We start from the raw sequence: 16044 nt of genomic DNA, 5'->3' as shown, positions 1-16044 counted from the left end.
ACTGTCTGCTGTATTTTATGTAAACCGACCAGTTATTGTGAGAGAGTCGACTCAAAATTTACTAATTTTCGTGCACTAAACAAGGTAAACGCGTAAAACAAAAGTATTACTGTTTGTTTGTTTACGTTGCAATCAGCTGATTTTGAAGTTCCGATTTTGATCTCATCAAGATGGCGTCGTGACAGGGAGCCGGTCAAAACAAAGTCGCCTGTATCTAAGTTAGCCGAGCGTTTTCATCTTCTCACCTTCGCTGAAAATGTCTAAGATTTCAATGTGGAAAAATCCTGGTGGATACGGTTGTATCGTTTGAGTTGTATATCTGGCAGCGGTGAGGCAGTCGGTCACCAGAATGTCTGCCAGCCATATTTTTCCAGCTGGCAGCGTTTAGTCAGCCATCTGGCAGCCATGCGTATGCGGGTTTAAGCACGTTATGGCCAGTGCTTGTAGCTTTTTTAAATTTTTAACTGCATAGGTCTGCATTTCCATTGCAATTGATTTTACACAATGATCAGACATATATTCATCAGCTTACGAAATTTCCAGAGATATACTCAATCAATTCTTGTATTCAGAATTTTTCCGCCGTCTGTCGCTGTGAGACGCAATATGGATCTGGTCGCTCGTAACAGTCAAGCAAATCATGCTTCATCCGCATCGGCTGTCGGTAAAATACTTTAAATGCAAGCACCGAACCGGCTAAGCTTTTTGTTTTTGCTTTCAAATTTGTTTGTGCTGTCCTATATTTTCACTCAAAGTTTTTATTCGGTTGCATTCCAAATTACTTAAACCAATTTCAGCCGTTAAAATGAGACTATAAAGTTAGGAAACTTTAATGTAAAATTCTTAGCAAAATATTCGGATGTACAGAAGCAGTGCCTTAACTTAGTCTAATCAGCTCAGGGAATTACAGGAAATAGGAAAATAATTTTACCATATCAACAAATAGGTAGAAAGTTTTAAGGTCCTTTCATTATAATGAAAGGTTGATTAAAAGTAAACTGTTGTGCACAAAAAGACCTGTTCATTAGAGGTTTCTTTACAAAACTTTTAAGTTGCAGCATTAGATGATTACATTTTTCCAGTTCGAACAAAATCTCGCACCTTCCTCATGATGGAGTCCGTTAGTGCTCCCACAGAAGAAACGGACACAGATTCAGTGCATTTTTACCTTTTTTATATTTATAAAAAATAGGTATAGAATTCGCTCAAACTTTCGAAAAATTTTCCGAGGCCCGGAGGGCCGAATGTCATATACCAATCGATTCAGCTCGACGAACTGAGCAAATGTCCGTGTGGTCGAGATCTCAGAGATGGCTGGACCGATTTTGATCAAATTAGTCACAAATTAAAGGTCTCCCGTCACCCAGAACGCTATTGAATGGTTTTAAGATCGGATGTTTACTTTTTGAGTTATACGAAGTTTTATGTCAAAATTTTCAGTTTTTTGACAGTATCTGTCATATTTGACCTTCAAAACAGAATATATTTCCTGACGGTTCGTTTTTGGCAACATAATCGTTCGAATATGTAAACCAGATGATGGCATCATTTTCGAGTTGAAAGCAATTCAATAATTATATTGTTTTAAACTACTTAGAGCAATAAATGCTGAAAGAACATAACACCCATATACCATTCGAATCAGTACGTCGAGATCGGAAAATGTGTGTGTGATAATAATTTAAAAAAAAAAATTACACTCAATTTTTTTGGAGATGACTCAACCATTTGCTACAAACTCAGATCCATATGAAAAGTCGTATGCTTCCAAACAAGGTTCCTGAATTATGTTTGGATCCAACCTCTGGTTCCGGAACTACAGGATTAAAATTGTGTAACTCATTTTTCTCGTAGATGGCTAAACCGATCTAAGATTCAAATGAAATCTAAGAATTATCTAAGATTTAAATGAAAAGTTTTAATATTCTATGAAACATCTTGCTTTTCAGTCAGATCCAACTTGCGGTTTCGGGGATACTGGGTGATTAGTATAAAAATGTCTATTTGACATAAATTAATCAGGTTTATCGAGTTAGCAAATTTGGATAGTCGATAACCAAATAAACTTATTTCAGTTTTAGTGTTTTTCAATTTTCGATTCGGAAGGCACTAATTCGTACTACGATTTCTCAAAGATGTTTACACTGATTTTCAAACATTTTGAAACAAATGTAAACTGTACAGCTACTCATATGAATTTATCTGACTTCGGCTACACCGATTCTCGAACTCCGGTTTCAGTATCGAATCGTTTTTAAAAGTTCAATCGTTTTCTAAAAAAAACCAAATCTAATTTCAGAAAGAAAAATAAATTTAAAATAAACTTTTAGTTTCATACAAAATTAATGAATTTTATCCAATTCTGACTTCCGATTGTATAATTGCAGGATGATGAATTTTCAAAATTCGTACCGATATGGAAGATGACAATCCCGAAAAGCTTCAGAGTTGGACTCAAAATTATTGCAATTTACTCGTCAAGTCAATTCATGGCCATATGAATCGGTTTGGGTTATGCTGGTTCTTGAATACCGGCTCTGGAAGTACCTTAAATTACCGTAAATTCTAAAGTGGAACTTACTTCGACATATCATGGAATGTTTAATCGATTGTTACACTTTTAGATTCAAATTCGATCCGATTTGCAGTTTCGACATTACAGAGTAAAGAGTGATTAAAATCTCAAATTGTCGCTTAAAACGACGGTCATTAAAATAATGTCACGAAAACTGAAAAACCGAAGAATATTCATGCAAACAACACATGCGGATTTATAAAAAAATGTATCATCTCACTGCTAGGTGGATTAATCACGTTTTTTTTTTCATTTCGCCCGCATTTGCTAGATGTCTTTAACAGCTTCGCCGCGTCGTCAAAACCGCTGCTTTGAAATTGCGCAGCATTTTTCGATTGGTATTACAAGTGCTTCGGATTATTCATTAGCAAGGGGACAAAATCGATGTTCTTGAGAGCAGACAACTACAGAACCACCTTGAAGTAGTGGTAGGTGGCCAAATCGACCCAAATAATGACTTTGTCACAATGCTTGCGAATGAACGGCAGTATCCGGATGTGACGAATGGTCCCGTTTTCATGTCGTAACTGCAAATCGTTTGCCAAATCATGACCGACAAACACGAATTTGAATCTGTCCGGCACATCCCAACTTCAATTTGCAATGTAAAATTATCAACCGGAAAGTTACTTAAAATCGAGTTTGACGTACGTGTCATCATCGATCAATGTACAGCCTTAGTGCTTCTTAAAAACATGGTCGCTCAAAAGCCAGGCCCGCTTTTTGCCTCAGGCAATTCTGCTTCGTGTGCTGGCTAGGATGTTTGTTGGCTTTGCGTGTATTCTTCCCTAGCAAGGATATTAAGCACCGTTTGACAATTGACGTTGTATCTTCTGATCACATCTCGGATCGAAAAGCTGGGGTTTGCTTCAACGCACCTCGACACGTTACTGCTCAGTTGGCGATCTCTGGATGTAGTTCTTCGTAAGTCTACTGAGTCCTTTCCATACTCAGGGTTTACCAATTTACCAAATAATTCATTATTTTCACAATTTGGTTTCAATTTTTCTTTTATTTGATTATTGTTTTTGGCATATTACCGTGGCCAAAAATAGTAAGACTTTTTTCATAATTTCAATATTCTTTATTCATTCTTCCAAATCTATCCAAATCCCTCAAAGTAATTTCCCCCGGCCGCAAAACACTTGTGCTAACGTTTTTCGCAATCCTCGAAACAGTTGTTAAGGTCTGAGGCCAGTGCGTTTTAGGGTGATATAGAAGGCTATTTTCACATTTCAATTTTGATTTTCTCAGGAACGGTGACGAATATCAAAAAACCCAACTGACAATCTCTTAGAAAACAAGATTAGATTATTCTGTGAAAATTTCAGAATGATTCATTGACTTGGCGATCGGGAAAGTTTCTTTTCTGAAGGAAGAATTGCATAGCTGCAAACGGCAACTTTCAACCTGTTCATTGAAATTCTCGCCTACAAAGGCATACATAAAAAATCTATTCTGACAATGTCTAGATAATTGAATTTACATGCGATTAGTGCATAAAAACATATATGTTGTCGCGATAAAAATGAAGTGAATGTTATTTTTGTGAAGGTAAGTCGATTTCTATGGCGGCGCCATTTTTTCTGCTTCAGTTGCCTGGTAATGTAACGAAACATGAGAGAGAAATGAAATCGGCTCAGCAATACTGCCAAACAAACGGTAGCTTTATTGGATTTTATGTGATGTAGTCCAATTTGTAACTTGTAACGCTCTGCGAATTACATTTCTCTCCATGCTCTCTCGCATATGGCCTGGGTGGTCAAGAAAGTTTTGATATTTTCGAATATAAGTTTGACTACATCACATAAAATCCAATAAAGCTACCGCTTGTAGCTTGCTGAGCCGATTTTATTTCTCTCTCATGTTTCGTTGCGTTACCAGGAAACTGGAATGGCGTTTGCATAGAAATCGACTTACCTTCACAAAAATAACATTCAACATTGTTTATCGCGACAACATATATGTTTTTATGCACTAATCGTATCTAAATTAAATTATCTAGACATTGTCAGAATAGATTTTTGATCCATGCTTTTGAAGGCGACATATTCAATGAACAAGGTAAATGTTGCCGTTTTTAGTTATGCAATTATTTCTTCAGAAAAAAGACTTTCCCGACCGCTAAAGTCAATGAATCATTCTGAAATTTTCACGGAATAATCTAAATTATTTTCTAAGAGATTGTCAGTTGGGTTTTTCGATATTCGTCACCGTTTCTGAGAAAATCAGATTTGAAGTGTCAACATTACCTGTTGATGGCCGTCCTGGACGTGGTTCGTATTCAACGCGTTCCTCTTTGAAGAACTTGAACACTTGTTCGCAGCATACAATTGTCACCGAAGGCCTTGTGCAATATTCAGAACGTTTCAGCGCCAGATATTTAATTCCGTACCTATACAAAATTTTATGGCAATTCTTTGTTAAATATCTTCACTGATTGTACTTTTAATACTCCAGAAAGACTAAACACTAATGAATATTTTGACGTGACACTTGGCACAGATGTCACTGACAGTCCTACCAACCTGACAAAAAATATTTCGACGGATAAGGTTTCCGCGCGAAATATAATTAAAATTTTTTACTACGTTTTGCCCACAGTAGTCATTAGTCTATTTTTTTCGAGAATATTTGACAGCGATCGACTACTTTGATCAAACTTGAGCTAGTTGTTCTCTATAGATGTGTCAGTCAGTTCTTATCTTCAATTTAGAACAAATACATGTATTGCTACCTACTTGTAGGTTTATTCAGTATCTGAACTCCGGGTTCTGAGAACTGACGCTATCACAGAATTCGGACTCAGAAACTGAAGAATCTTACAAGTAGAAGACGTGAAAAAATCGGTAGCTAAATAAAAAATAAAAATCCATAACTCAGGCTCTGAAGAAGCCTATAACCTACCTAACTATACTAAACGTCGTTCAACGTTCAAGAAGTGCCTTTTAAATTTTCTTACTGACAGATCTGGATTTTCATTGCTACCGCACGCATTTTCGACGCCATCTACGATTTAAAAGTTAGTAGCTGATTTTACACAATGGACAGACATACATTCATGAGTCTGCAAAATATTTCACGAGTTTATAAAGTATTTCCTGAGATATACTTAGTCGGCTCTTGCATTCAGAGTTTTCCCCCGTTTGTCGCTGTGGAACGCAGTATGGATCTGGCCGCACGTATCAAGCAAGCAAACCATGCTTCATCCGCATCGGCTGTCGGTTGCGTAATGTCCTTGCGTGTCTGTCTGTATGTATGTATGTGTCATAACAATTTCTCTCTTTTTTCTCAGAGTTGTCTACTTCAATTATCACAAAGTTAGCCTCAATTGAAAGGTTGTATGGTCCCATAGGTTGCCTTTGACTTTCGTCCGAATCCTACTTCTGGTTCCGAAGCTACAGGGTGAAGTGCTGCAGAAATGGAGAATAATCCTCTGAATGTTTCAATTTCTAGTTTATGCTAGTTGCTGGTCAAACGATGGATTTTAGATACATCTGTTTCTTGTTTCAGGTTCCGGAAGAACCCCGAAATAGTGGTAAAAAATTAAAAAAAATGGAGTTAGTTAGTTTTTAGTCAAGTATCGAAAATGCCTCCAGTGACATTTATGAAACTATGACTTATATGAGAAAGACATCATAACACCACTAGGTGGATTAAAACAGATGTTTTAATTTGATTCTTTAGGTTATTTTTGATTTCTTGAAAAAGAGTTTGATTGTTTTTAAGTGTATATGTTTAGAGAGCTTCTTATTTAACGACATCTTTTATAATTAACAGTTTTCAATCGCACTTTTGAAAAAGGAATTTTGAGTCGGATTGATCTCCATCCATTTCATGTGTAAAGTTTAATTTTCATCCGAGTATGTTGAAGTCTGGTGACCTGTTTCACATTTTTGGAATAGCTCAGCGGTTAGTGAAAATACAATGACAATTAATTCTTACTTTTTTTTCTCTCCGTCAGAAACGAGGAACCGATATTCTTTCCGGCGCCGGTACTAGCGATAAAGACTCAAAACCGTACCTCAGCCTTGTCTACGCCACCGGTCCTGCACATGAGTCGTACTATCAGAATTCCGAGGGTCGCCTCAATCCACTGGAGGTACTACAGGGAATGAATATACAGAAGGAACAAACGTGCAGTGCAGCCGTCCCTCTGAGTGAGGGAGCAAATGGCGGGGAGGATGCTTCCGTCTATGCCAGTGGGCCGTGGGCGTTTATGTTGTCGGGAGGGTACGAGCAGAACTTTATTGCCCACGCTATCTCGTTTGCGTCATGCATCACCGATGTGTGCGGTGGGGTATCGAGCGTCATCGTGTCTAGTTTTGTACTGATTCTGGCCTTACTGGTGACGAAACTTGTGTGATCCAACATTGGGATGCTAGTATTGTTGCTGTTATGTAGATCCGAAACCACGAAAACTTACTCCACTTATATGTTAAAAGTACAGTTGTTAGTCTACTGATTTTTCATTACTGATTAATAAAAATGATAATAAATATACTTCATCGTTTGAAACCAATTCCGCATGGCCTAAGGTAACACAGTCAACAACAACAACAACAACAACAACAAACACAATTTCCGCTAAGTTCATTCAAGAGTGAACGGCACAGGAAAACGGAATATTGCCAAAAACCTGTTCCCCAAAACTCGAAACTGATACGTGGTCCCACTCTCAACGTTCGTAATCCCTTTTTATCTGCATTCGCCAGCCCGGACCGGGCAGGCCAGGCAACAGGCAATGAAAGCCAGACTCGTATATTGGCTGCAGTTAACATCATAGCTCCGCCCTACCTCCGTGTGCATGACACACCAACGGCAGGCAGACAGAAAGCCAGCCAAACCAAACAGCTGCCAAAGACAAATGAGCTCGGGCTCTGCAGGAAGAAGTAAACGATGGAAAATGAAAACAAAAAAAAGTTAAATAAACCAGCAGGCAATCCAGGTAATATTAATCGTGATGAAGCGTTGCCCCGACAGAAACGGAATGATCTTTCGGGTCTGATTGCCGTCGAAATAGGAAACATGGGATACAGAAATAAGGTCGATGGAATCGTTGACGACGGTGCAAGTTGATCACTAATCCTATAATTTATTTTCCTCGAATCCCACTTCAGATACTTTTGTTGTAGGTATGTAAAGAATATTTCACCATGTTGTGTTTTTTTTATTTTGAGCTCAATTCTCTGTAGCAGACCAGTCTCAAAAGATTTAGTTTTTGGATGTATATTCAAGCAAATTCTTCAACCCGAACCGGATTTGTACCCGAATAAAAACTAAAAATCTTCAAAAACCCGAAACCCGACCATCTCTATTGCACACATTATGAGTTCAGTAAAGTTTAATTGGATTACATGGCAATTGCGAAGAACTGGTGTTGGCAAATTTGCGCCTTTCCTGCAGTCACGTACCCAGAAGAGGTGCCCGAGGGACCCTGGCCCCTCCCGAAATAAGAAACAGAACCGGAAACTTGATAAGTTATAAGTTTGAGAAATATGATGGGATTGTTGATCTTGTAGAGATCAACCGTGAGGTAGAGGTTTTGAGAGTTATGTGATGGTCAAAACTCCACTGCTGATAAAACACGCAGCGCAGGCCCTACAGGCAGAACAGAGTCAAAACCATGTAAAATGGAGGATGAAACCGGGGTAAAATATATGACAATAATAGTAGTGTTACGAAGTTTTTTGAGGCCTATCTGAGTCAACGCATGAGCTAAGGATACTATGAAATTTATTTGTTCCGATTAAAGAGGTTTTAACTTTAAGGTCATTCGTCTCTTCATACTAGAAAAACTTTCTGCCCCTATGAGCGGGGTTGGGAATCGAACCCATGTGGGTTACATGAAAGGCATCGACTTATTCATCACGGAAAAATGTTCCATTTGACGAAGCGTTCCACTAGATATTCGTCCTTATTCTGAATAACGTCGTATCGATTTTACGATCATATTTGATTTGTATTCCTAATAACGCTAGCAAAATCAAAGGTAGCTAAGATTCGACCGAACCATATTCGATCGAAAAACCAATACGAAGTTATTCAGAATAAGGGCGATTATCGTGATTAATTATTGTAATTTTGTGGAAATTATGAATGACAAAAACCGTTATAAGGTTTAGAGTTCCGATGCATTACTTTTAATGAAATTATAGGTGCTGCGAAGTTATATTTACGTCGCTTTTTTGTAAGTTATTGGCGTTACGAAGCGTTGTATGCGTTACTTTTTAGTGATTTATAGGCGTTATGAAGTGTTATATGTGTTACTTTTTTGTGGGTCACAGGCGTTACGAAGCGTTACATGCGTAACATTTTAGTATGTTATAGGTGTTAAGCAGTGTTATTATTTTATGAGTCATAGGCGTTACGAAGCATGATATGCGTTACATTTTAGTGAGTTATAAGCGTTGCGAGGTGCTTCATACGTTACTTTTGCGTAAGTTATAGACGTTACGAGGCGTTATTTACATTTTAGTAAGTTATGGGCGTTACGAAGTGTTACACGTGTTACTTTTTTGTGAGTCATAGGCGTTACGAAGCGTTACATGCTTTAAATTTTAGTGAGATAGGCGTTACGAAGCATTATATGTGTTGCTTTTCGTGAGTCTTAGGCGTTACGAAGCGTTACATGTATTACTTCGTTGTGAGTTATAGGCGTTACGAAGTGTTACATGAATTACAATTTAATAAGTTATGAGCGTTACATGCGTTCCTTTTTTGTACGTTATAAGTGTTACGAAGCGTTACATGTTTAATTTTTCATGAGTTATGGACGTTACGAAGCGTCACATGTGTTATTTTTTTGTAAGTCACAGGCGTTACAAAGCGTGTCATGCGTTACATTTTAGTGAGTTACAAGCGTTACGAAGCGTTACATGCTTTACTTTTTTGTAAATTATAGGCATTACAAAGCGTTACATGCTTTATATTCTATTGAGTATTAGACGTGACGAATGTTACGGAGCGTTGCATGCGTTACTTTTTTGTAAGTTATAGGCATTACGAAGCGTTACATGCGTTATTTTGGGGTAAGTTATAGATGTTACTAAAAGTTACATGTTTTTCTTTTCGTGAGTCACAGGCGTTACGAAGCGTTACAGGCGTTACATTTTACGAAGTGCTAAATTTGTTACGTTTTAGTTCATCATAGGCGTTAAGAAGCATATCATGCGTTACATTTTAGTGAGTTATAGGCGTTACGAAGCGTTACATGTGTTACTTTATTGTGAGTCATAGATATTACGAAGCGTTACATGCGTTGAGTCTCGAAGTGCTCGCGGGCGTCTTACCGTTGAAAAATCGATTCTGGGATCTCTTATATCGATTGCTAATCCGATGCGATCTCTTGAATCCAATGGTGATCGAAAACTTCGAAAGGCTTATCGAGCTCAGACCCGTTTTATGTCCTTGTATTTTGATTACATGGCTCAGAATATTAACTCTTCTTCGTTTGTTCCCAACCGCGCTCATTCCTTGGATACTTCTAATTCTACTGTGTTTTTCGACACATCCATGAGAGAAGAAATTCGTGGAATCCTGGATCACTTACGTCCTCAAGTGGTCCCAAATATTTTTTATAATAAATTAAGAACAGTCAACTGTGAAAAGATGTTTTACACTGATGGATCAAACATCAACAGGTCCACAGGCTTCGGAATCTTCAATCAGAACATCACCGCTTCGTACAAACTCAGTGATCCGGCTTCAGTTTACGTCGCAGAATTAGCTGCTATTCAGTACACCCTTGAGATCATTGAAACCTTGCCCAAAGACCATTACTTCATTGTCACGGACAGTCTAAGTTCAATAGAAGCTCTCCGCGCAGTGAAGCCAGGAAAGTATCCCACATATTTCCTGGGGAAAATACGGGAACACTTGCGAAATTTATCTGAACGGTCTTATTTAATATCGTTAGTCTGGGTCCTTTCGCATTGTTTCATTCCGGGAAATGAAAAGGCAGACTCATTGGCTAAGGTGGGCGCATTAGAAGGTGATATTTATGAAAGACCAATGTTGGCAAACTTCATGGAGCAATGGCGAACTGGGACGATGGCTGCATTCCATTATCCCTAGGGTATCGACGAAACCTTGGTTCAGAGGGATGAACGTGAGTCGTGACTTCATTCGTGTGATGTCTCGGCTCATGTCAAACCATTACACATTCAACGCGCATCTCCGGCGTATTGGAATCGTGGAGAGCGGTCTCTGCGCTTGTGGCGACGGTTATCAGGACATCGAGCATGTCGTATGGACGTGTACGGAGTATCGTGACGCCCGGTCTTTATTAAAGGACTCCCTAAGGGCCCGAGGTAGACCACCTGAAGTTCCGGTCCGAGATGTGTTGGCTAGTCGGGATATCTTTTATATGTTTCTTATATACCAGTACCTCAAACACATTAATATCCAAGTGTAATCTGTTATACCTCGCTCAGAAAGTATAATCTCCACCTACAGGTTCGACACTAACATCCGCCCGATCCTCTCGATCACCGTCCCTGTCCACCATATTCATTGGAACTAACAAGATCTTTTTTTGCCACTAACTTTTCGTTCCCCCTTTCCCCGTCTCTTCACCATCTCGATGGCAACTAATTAGATCTCTGTAGTTTTCAGACATTTTGTTTCCATACCCCCTTTTTACCTCGGTTTCCACAATATTTACTTTTTTTTTCATTCTCTTCCGTAACATCAGCATCATTGCCTACGGTTCTACGCTCCAGTCGATGACCAGCATGCGGGCCACCCGCCGGGCCTTCGTAGCCTGGGGGTGTTTCCCGCGGACCCACACGAACCGAAAGGAAGCGGCCATAGATAGCGCCATCTGGAAGTCATGCAATATTCAATTCACCGACCACTGCCGAACGCCAGCTAAAAGCTTTTTTCGAACATTTTAGACGACATAATCTAATGATACTATTCTAGTTTCAAGTTAGTCGTTAATTAAGATTAGAAAATACCCTTGGCATCTTAGAGCTTAAGCAGTGTGCCTAAAAATATATATCATACTATTGAATAGAAAAAAAGTGTTACGAAGCGTTACATGCGTTACTTTTTAGTGATTTATAAGCGTCACGAAGCGTTACATGCGTTACTCTTATGTGAGTCACAGGCGTTACATTTTAGTATGTTATTGGTGTTACGAAGTGTTAACTGTGTTACTTGGCTAGCTATGCTAGGTCTTAGACATGTGTTACAGAAATAACATGACAGTAAACGTAAAGAAATGTAATAAAATTACCATTTTCTCGAGTGCAGTCACAAAGTTTATTTGAATACTACATAACGACAGAAAAAAATCTGAGAGTCCCTCCCTGCTCCCTGCGACCTGCTTTCCTGTATCTTATTTTGGAGCCGTTCTCCAAAAGGTATTACTAGTATTTAGTTTTCGATGAATTAAATTGCACAGACGCTTAAATAGTAATTCTCAAAATAATTACATTTTTTGGCACATAAAAATCAAAATTGTCATAAACATCGTTGAATAAACTGTAACACACATTCAGTGGATAGTTCTGCCCATATTGGGATTGCAATAATTGTAGGGTTGACAGTCGGAAGAGTTCCACACGCCAAGTTCGTCGCAATGGAGCAACAGATTTCGCGGCAGATTCATAGAGTACAGAAATTTATCAGATGTTTACAAATGTTGACCACTTCTAGATTAGGGATAACAAGCTAAGTGTTTCACTTTACTTACCTTATGATCAAAAAAGAACCGGAATTTTCATTTTAAAATTCCCGCGCTTGTCCAATCGGTAAACTTTTATTCTCTCAACGTTGGCAACACTTTTATACACATTCTGTCAAATTTTGACGCATATCGTACGATTGTGATTTGAATAACGAAATCCTTTAAAATTACAATGTTTATGATGTAGATGAATCTACCTTACTGCTTTCGCGGCATGTTGAATAAATAAAGGGATAATACTAGATATGAGTGATTATCTCCCTCCTGATAACAGATAGTATATCTTGAATTAGGTGTTGTGTCACACTCCAAACTATTACAAGAATATCCGTTTATTTTTTTCTCGATGGCCGACTTGGACCTTTTTAACTTGATATTGAATCGAAAGCGGAGTCTAAAATACTTTTTCGGACCAATTCAAAGTTTGACCGATGGAAAGTTATTCGGATTTATTTTGCACTGTAAATCAAATGATAACAAGTGGTTTATTGATTGCAACACAGATTACGTAAGAACTTCGAGTTTGTGTTGCTTCACTTTGACGAAATTAGGCATAATTGCTTGCTGAATTTATCAGTAAACAACAGATATGCCGACATCAGCAGAGACGTTTGCCGAGATTTCGGAATATGCGCTAGCTGTTGCCGAGATTCAGCACGACAGCTGTCATTTATTGCCGCGTTACACTTTCGCTTCGCATTGCGCGATTATTTTCTGATGAAATTCTCTAGTGAAAAAAAATGGATAATCTTCGAAGAAGCGTGGAACCATGCAAGTAAAAATATTGAATAAATATAGTGACATGTTACGCTTTATAAAAAGCGACTTTATCAGAGCACTCGCGATTATAAGGGAAAAAACACCCAACACGGGGCTCAAAGCGTCCTCGAGACAAAACTTTGGATGATATGCGAAAAAATAACCCAATGCATGGAATAATTCAATAGATCAAAGTAAGTTCATATTGTCAGCTCGACTCAAGGTGGCCGCATCCGGAAACGCCGCTGTTGGTAGTGATGTCTGAGGAATTTGGCGAAGGAGGCTGCTCATTAGTTTGGAGAGATGTAATAATTCCCATAGGACCGGAAATACTGTCAGCATTTAAAACTCTTTGCATGGTTTTTACAGTATTCGGTGTCAAATGTGAGCCTTCCGACAATTTTTTAAAAAATTTTTGTGTATGCTACATGCTGGCAACAAATTTGTAAGCCTCCTTTGAATGTTAATACAATGAATTTTTGATCCTAAATGGCGTGTTTATAATGTTGAGGAATCACAAACAACATTAATCGACTAGATTTTTAATTACTGATGATTCGGTAATTTATTTTTTCATTTTTTCGTTTTATTGGATTGCGAATATTCAGTGAACGTTTCACTGAGCAAACAGTAAATCTTATGCTGACGATTTCGGCAATATTTGACGTTTGTCAAATTTGAGGGTGCCGAGACGCTCAGTAATTTTATTTTTGCCGAGATGATTGCTGATTACTCGGCTGTGCGAATATAAGCTATAAAATTTAAGTGTGTACAAGCTTTACTTGGCCGATTGAGCCGAGTTTTCAGCTAAACATTTTTTTGTAAAGGATCTCATTGTCACCCTTTTTCTAGGGAGAGAGGAGCTTCCATTTCCCTCCAGCGAGGATTGAGGGCAGTTTGTTCGTGGTTCGTCTCGCCATTCATTGCCGTGGCATTGTTGTTGATTTCGTTGCTAGCTGCTGTAGATGCGCCTTGTTGTACATTGTTTGCAGTTGAAGATCATGCACACGCACTTCTATAGCACTATCTTCCATATATACTGGAATGTTGTACTTAATGTTCTCGTTATCCACATAGTGCACAATGTTATTGTCTTTTGAAAATTGAATTGCATCCAACTCTTTATAAAACTGGATGTAAATAACATTATTTGTCTTGTTGCATTGAAGTAAATGCACACGTTTAATGTCAAGATGCATTTGCTCCTTAAGCAAACCTTCAAGCTGTCGTATCGAAGGTCGAATTTTGCACTGCCTGAAGTTAACAACAATTGTATTCTTTCGTGTCGGCGGTAGCTTTTGTTCGTTTGGTTCACTCATTTTCGAGGTCGTTCTATTGAACAATCCAATCAGCGTGGTCACCACGAGATAGCGTTATGGTGATTGTTCTGACATATCCCATGTATTTAGAAAAATTTTTGACGAATTTTTTAATTTAGGAATGTGGATGGCAAAACCCTACAAATATGGGTAACAAAAACGATTATTCACGTGTTGTCATAAAACATATGATTTCAAATTGTCCTATACTCTTGACAATCTCGGATGAAATTTGAAATTTTCAGTTCACATACAGATTTGATTTAGATGATAAAACATGAGTAAAAAGACTAGGCATAAATCTTTTGATCATAAATCATCAATTTATCCCATAATCCAACCCAAAAAACAAAGAATATCCCAGATATGAAAACAGTACCCAACCTCACTTCCTCGAATTTGGTATTTCATGTTACGATTTCTCCATAAATATCAATCAAACATACCATGGAAAGTTACTGAATAATTAATGATCGATTTTGTACCAAATTTTCACACGTTTTTGTATGTTAGTATTCGATTCATAAGAAAAAAAAAATAAAAACCCTGCATATCGTTCGAATCTTCAACCAAAATATGAAAATTATCACCATCGCTTAGTTCAAAGCTCGCCACTCAGGCAGCGCAGTGATCGCAAAAGAGTTGGTTGGATTCTTTAATTGTTGACTACACAATACTGTACTTGGTTTCTTTCGTCCCGAACGTAAGCGGTTTTTTTTATCGACTGACTTGGATGAGATGTGAAAGCGAACTAAGGTCAATTCTCAGTTATTACAGATACACAAACGGCAATCAGAACGTTTTTCACACGGCTTCACGAGATGAACAATAGGAAACAAAATGGGTTTGCTTCGTAAAGAGATTTTTCGAAAATTCGCACTTCCACAATGCTAGACATTTAATTTTTTCGAACCTGTCTTGCCTAAGCTGATGAAACATTATTGTGGCTTGGTTGACTGATTTTTGTAATTTTTTTTGAAAATAAAAAAATATGAGACTGAGTAAACCCCCTCCCCCCACGTAAACAAACGTAGACTTTCATTAAACCTTTCGAAGCTGTTTTGCTCAATCTGGTGCAAAATTTTGTCGTGATGAGTTGTTCTTGAGAAGCAAAGCTTAACTTTCGTGACGAGCACCACCAACACACGTCTACTCAAACGGCCAAACGAAACGTTTACAGGATTGTATACAAGAGGCCGACGTTTCCAACTAGTCATTGGACGATTCGGGTTGCGTCACCTCGATGGCAAGGTTGCCCGGTACTCGGAATAGAATGATTGTTTTAGCCGCGACAGGGTTTCCATCTCAACTAAGTCATAGCAACTAGCTTTGAGTAACCCAGAAAAATGGATAGATTTCACGTTTTCTTGTGAGAGGCCGTCTCGGGTTGGCGGTTCAATGCATAGGACGCTGGTCTTACAAGCCAGCTGTCGTATGTTCGAGCTCCGACCTGGAAGGATTCTTAGTGTCAGTAGGATCCATAGTACTCGCCATGCAATGATTCTGTACGCTAAGAGAATCGGTTGCGAAGTCTGTTGATACAGAAAGGCCAAATTCCACGAAAGGAATGTAATGCCAAGACTTTGCTGCTTTGGGTCACCGAGCTATCTTTGCTTAGGTTACATAACTGCACCGCATTGATAGATACGCGAAGAAAGATTAAAAAACCTGTAACTGTTTCGTATTGTCCGCTCTAT

The 16044-nt window shown here is 38.4% G+C and overlaps 1 protein-coding gene across 1 annotated transcript in view; it reads left to right on the top strand.

The window, feature by feature from the left end:
* Positions 1–7097, top strand: part of LOC131437655 (membrane-bound alkaline phosphatase-like) — a 55149-nt gene extending 48052 nt beyond the window's left edge. The window contains exon 7 of the mRNA XM_058607143.1: positions 6540–7097. Coding sequence (XP_058463126.1) covers positions 6540–6941 — 402 coding nt within the window. The 3' untranslated portion in view covers positions 6942–7097. The remainder of the gene's footprint in view (positions 1–6539) is intronic.
* The last annotated feature ends 8947 nt before the right edge of the window (positions 7098–16044 follow it).

This window comes from Malaya genurostris, chromosome 3 (assembly GCF_030247185.1).
Source record: "Malaya genurostris strain Urasoe2022 chromosome 3, Malgen_1.1, whole genome shotgun sequence".
Taxonomy (NCBI): Eukaryota; Metazoa; Arthropoda; class Insecta; order Diptera; family Culicidae; genus Malaya; species Malaya genurostris.
This window is presented reverse-complemented; position numbering and strand designations above follow the sequence as displayed.